Source organism: Pyrus communis, chromosome 11 (assembly GCF_041283825.1).
Source record: "Pyrus communis isolate YQ-2024b chromosome 11, ASM4128382v1, whole genome shotgun sequence".
NCBI lineage: Eukaryota > Viridiplantae > Streptophyta > Magnoliopsida > Rosales > Rosaceae > Pyrus > Pyrus communis.
Window position 1 is genome coordinate 22,366,630 of NC_142575.1, and position 5,127 is coordinate 22,371,756.

Consider the following 5,127-nt stretch of genomic DNA (forward strand, 5'->3'; position numbering starts at 1 on the left):
AAAGATTGCACATGAAGCCAACCAGTCAAAGGTTGAGGCAATAAAAATGAAGAAGGCGCAACTGACCGGTTTTGATCGCCAAATTTCTGAGCTTCAGGGTCAAATCGCCGAGCTTCAACAACAAAGGTTAGTTGTTGCTTCAGAGCTTGAGAGGGATTTCGAGGCAAATAAGGCTCAATTGACGACTTTCACAGTCGGTATAAAGTAGATCCAGCAGCTTCAACTTAATAAGAAGACAAGGCAGGCCGAGATCATGCTGAGCGAAGTGAAGTGGCTGGAGTTGAAGGCCACTCTTGAAACCTTTCTTTCCTCGACCCCTTAGATTTGTAGGAGCTTTTTATAAATGTATCTGTACACCTTTCAATACAATGATATTCATTCTCATATCTCCCACGTGATTGGATAATATTTCTTTAAAAATTTTCGGTTAATTGGCAATTTGTGAACTAAACCAATTCGGTCTTTAAGGTGGTATGCCTCCTTACCAAGAACTTTGTGGACGATAAATGGTCCTTCCCAATTCGGCAACCATTTGCCAAATCTGGGGTCCTTAATCCCCATGGGCAACACAGTTTGCCAAACCAACTCTCTTTCGTCGAACGTTTTTTGTCTGACACGCTGATTATAAGCTCGTTCGACAATTTTCTTCTGTGCTACTAATAGATTACAAGCGGCAAGCCGAATTTCTTCCATGTCTTCTAACTCTTGTTTCATGGCTTGACTGTATTCGGAACTGACTAAACTATTTTGCTTGATCACTCGTAATGAGTTCATATTTAGCTCGACTGGTAACATAGCATCGTGTCCGTAAGTTAACACGTAAGGAATTGTTTCCATTGCTGATCGGGGTGAAGTTCGGTAGGCCCATAATGCTTCATTTAGCTTTAAATGCCACATCCCAGGTCTCTCTCTTACCATTTTTTCAAGAATGCCGATCAATACTTTATTGCTTGCTTCGACCTACCCATTCTCTTATGGGTAGTACGGCATAGACTGCTCAAGTCGAATATTTAGATTCGCCGTGTATTCCTTAAACATGTCGGCTGTGAAGATTGTGCCATTGTCGGTTATGATCGTTTCTGGCATGCCGAATCTAGTGACAATATTTTCCTCTACAAAATTGCAAAATTCTTTAGTTGTTAATTAGGCGTATGACTTTGCCTCGACCCACTTAGTGACGTAATCGGTTGCTACTAATATCCACGCGTGTTTTGCTACTCCAGAAGACGGCGTGATTTTGTCGATTACGTCCATTACCCATCCTCTGAACGGCCATGGTTTGGTAACTGAGTGGAGTAATTCGGTTGGGACTCTCTGTATAGGTCCGTGAATCTGAGAATGTATGCATTCTTGGGCGTATTCAATGCAATCCTTTAATATACTTGGCCAGAAGTAACCGTGTCGGCGAAGCAATTAACGCATTTTACGTCTGGGTTGGTGAGCTCCACAAATCCCTTCATGTACTTCGTCCATTGCTTGGGCAGCCTCCTATGTGCCGAGGCACAATAACAACAAGCCATCCTTACCCTTTTGATATAACTCATTCTGATATGACACGTAATTCGTGGCGTGAACTCTCGTCCTTTGGTCGTGTTTGTTGCTGGGGTTATCGAGATATCGTATAATCGCCTTTCTTCAATCGTTTGGTAGCATCTCGACAGCATATACTTCTATGTCGCTCTAGTAACAACGGTAAAGACATTACTCGTGTGCGTATCACTTGACTGCGCTGGAAATCTTGCTGATTAACTAAGGCTGAGTAAGACCGCCATTTTGTGGGTGTTGCCAGTCTTAACTTGCCCCTTGGGAGTTGTGCTCCGGAGGCGATTTGGGCGAGTTCATCTGCGTCTGTGTTTCGAATGCGCGAAATGTGCTCAAATGTAATTCTTTCAAATGACTCAGCCAAATAGGTGGCAACCATGTGATAGGGCACCAAAGTGCAACTCATTCAACGAAAAACATCGTTTAGTTGGTTTATCACCAGTTCAGAATCATTAAGGACGAGGACACGGGCTGCTCTTAAGTCGTGGAGGACGTGAAGGCTGATGATGAGAGCTTCATACTCAGCCTAATTATTCGTACAACTGAAATCTAACTTAAGAGAGAAATACCAACAACATTAGTCGCGAGATGGAATGACGATACCAATACCAGCCGAGGTTGAGGTGCTAGAACCATCAAAATGCATCGTCCAGTAATTTTCTCGTGTTTTGACTAGACTGATGTTGACTTCGTTACCTCCGAAACCATAAGGAGAGGGTGTTGGGCAAAAAAATCGGCTAGAGCTTGTCTTTTGACGGTCTTTTGGGGTACGTACTACAAACTGAACTCTGATAATGCCATTATCTATTTCCCAATTCGGCCTTTTACAATAAGCCGAGTAAGCATGTAAAGCATAACATCTGTTTAGGCAATGACCTGTGTAACTGATGAGAGCATGTAATGCCGAAGTTTTGATGCGGCAAAAAACAAAGCTAATCAGAGTTTCTCGACGGATGAATAATTGATCTCAGGCGAATTCAAATTCTAACTGAGATAAAAGATAGCTTGTTCACGCCCATCATCATTATCTTGCACGATGAGGCAACTGATGGACTCGTCGGCTGTCGAAATGTACAGTGTGAGAGGCCTACCGCTGCGAGACAGTACTAACACCGGTGACGTGGTAAGGGAGACCTTAATTTGCATGAAAGCTGCCTGATGTTTGTTGCGCTACACAAACTTATCTGAGTCCTTAAGTTTCAAGAGTGTAGAGAATGCTTTCATTTTGCCTACCAAATTAGCTATGAAACGGTGGAGAAAATTTATCTTCCCGAGCAAGGACTGGAGTTGCTTCTTGGTCGTCGAGGGTGGAGCGCTAATGATTGCGCATGCTTTATTTTCGTCGACCTCGATGCCACGATGGTGCACAAGAAAACCTAAGAAGTTACCGATCGATACACCAAAGACGTATTTGGCCGGGTTCATTTTGAGATTATGCTGACGCATACGAAGGAAAACTTGTCGAAGATCATCCAGATGCGACATCATCAATATATACTTCTACCGAATGGCATGTGACGCCGGCGTTCTTGAGGCCCGAATAAACCCGGCTTTCAAAAGTTGAACTAATTCATAGCTCGTTGGTATGTGGCGTCGGCGTTCTTGAGGCCGAATGGCATAACTACCCATTCGTATATGCTGAGTACCCTGGGCAACGGAAGGCGATCTTGTGAACGTCAGCTTCAGCGATAAAGATTTGGTTGTAGCCAACATGGCCGTCCATGAAGGACAACATTTCATGATTGGCTATGACATCAATTAATAAATCTGAGATCGGCATCGTGTATGCATCCTTAGGAGTTGCCGTATACAAATTACGAAAATTGATGCAGATGCGTAGGGCTCCATTTTTCTTTAACATCGGGACGATATTGGCTAACCACTCGACGTACTAAGAGGTCCGAATAAACCCAGCTTTCAAAAGTCGAATTAATTCATCCTTTATGCCGAGTTGTACTTCTATCGAGAACCGACGAGGGGTTTGTCAAAAAGGCTTACAACCAACTTTGATGCGTAACTCATGTTCGACGAGGTTTCGGTTAAGGCCTGGCATCTCATGATAATTCCACATGAAACAATCTTTAAACTCGTTGAGTAATTTACTAAGCTCGACCTTCATGGGGGGTGGCAACAACGCACTAATAAACAACTGCTGAGGCTCATCGGTTGTGCCAACATTTATCTCTTCCAATGGGTCATTGACTTGGGGCTGATTGTCTTCAAGTTCAGTCGATGCGGCCAGAACTTTGTCTAACGATAAAACTGGGCCGTTATCTCCTTCGGCCAAAAATTTGATTAAGTTTATGCCTGAGTGTGGTTGTTTGGTAATAACATACCAATGAGCCAGCAGACGTTCCATGGTGATGAAACTGCGGCCCGACGCCTTTCTTGCTTGGCGGCGTCAGTCATTGGTGTTGGTAATTAGATATGCTAAGTCGAGTCTCGCCGAATCCTGCTGTACAATCTTGGCGCCTACCTCGATGACTTTCTGAACTGAGATTCGAGTCAGCCGTCTGTCCTTGTTAAAACCCTATAGGGTAATGTAGCAAACATGATCATCATAATAACTAGCCTGAATCATGTTGGTCTCAAATGGGTGATTATCGGCTGGATGGACTACTACCGATTTGCCGTCCCCAAAGATGAGAACTTGGTATAGCGATGATGGAATGCAACTTGTTTGATGGATTTAATCGCGGCCGAGCAATGCATTATAGTTGGTCTTTGAGTCAATTATAAAGAATGCAGTCATGTGGTTGCGACCTGCAACGCTTACTTCTAACGGGAACATTCCTTTGGTTTGAGACTTGTCGTCGATGAAGCTACTTATCGGCCATAAGGCCAAAAAGGGACACAACCGAGAAGACTTCGAAATGATATCGCAGGTACTAAAGGTCTTCAAGTGAAAAAGGTAGCTCGACAGTGTCTATGTCTGTGTATGGGTCGACCTCAAAGCCGAGGACTCGAGCCTCACGTATGTGCTGGAACCTAACTTTTATTGCCGGATTGATGGTTTTCTGAATAATCTGTTCAGCATCAGGACAAGTTAGTGCTAAATCGATGGCCTCCTGACATGCCTTGGCTAGTCCATACAAGTCATTGGCGAGATTTTTCTTATGAAATTCTCGCATGTATTCCAAGGATTCACCCAGAAATGGAGGGTGCAGATTGCGTCATACTTTTATTAACGGTTATTGCGGTGGTAATGGGGGAAGCTTACTTTCGGCTTCTTATCTGAAATGATCGAGACGAGTTTTCATCTCTTCGGGTTGAAGAATGAGCTTGATGCATTTTTCGGACTCTTCAATGGTGGTTTCAAAGTCGCGATCAACTGCATTTTTCTCATTAAGTAATTCAGCCTTAATGGTCGGGGTAGGTCGGTCGTCACCGCTTCCTGCTGCCTTTTTTGGCTACCATCGAGTGGTCGAATTAGCTTGTGCTTCTTATCGTTGGGCCATGCAGTTTATCCACTGGCAACGACGTTTTTGAGACTTGGATAACGCTGTATACATGCTAGTCGGAGAATTGTAACTGTACTAACATTGGTTACATGGCTTAAAGGTTTTTTTGACCCACCAATGAACT

General features: G+C 43.7%; 1 protein-coding gene across 1 annotated transcript; it reads right to left on the reverse strand.

Moving 5' to 3' along the window:
- Positions 1-251: 251 nt before the first annotated feature.
- Positions 252-837, reverse strand: LOC137742931 (uncharacterized). The gene is made up of 2 exons (XM_068482867.1): positions 486-837; positions 252-349 (listed from the first exon to the last, which is right to left on the reverse strand). The coding sequence occupies exons 1-2, from the start codon at positions 835-837 to the stop codon at positions 252-254; spliced, it is 450 nt and encodes a 149-aa protein (XP_068338968.1).
- Positions 838-5,127: the final 4,290 nt, after the last annotated feature.

What these genes read in the sequence shown, in the direction of transcription:
- LOC137742931 (XM_068482867.1), bottom strand. Translation starts at nt 837, where the DNA reads ATGGAAACAATTCCTTACGTGTTAACTTACGGACACGATGCTATGTTA. An exon ending in TATCGTCCACAAAGTTCTTG is followed by an intron (nt 350 to 485) that starts GTAAGGAGGCAT and finishes AAAGGTGTACAG; the next exon opens with ATACATTTATAAAAAGCTCC.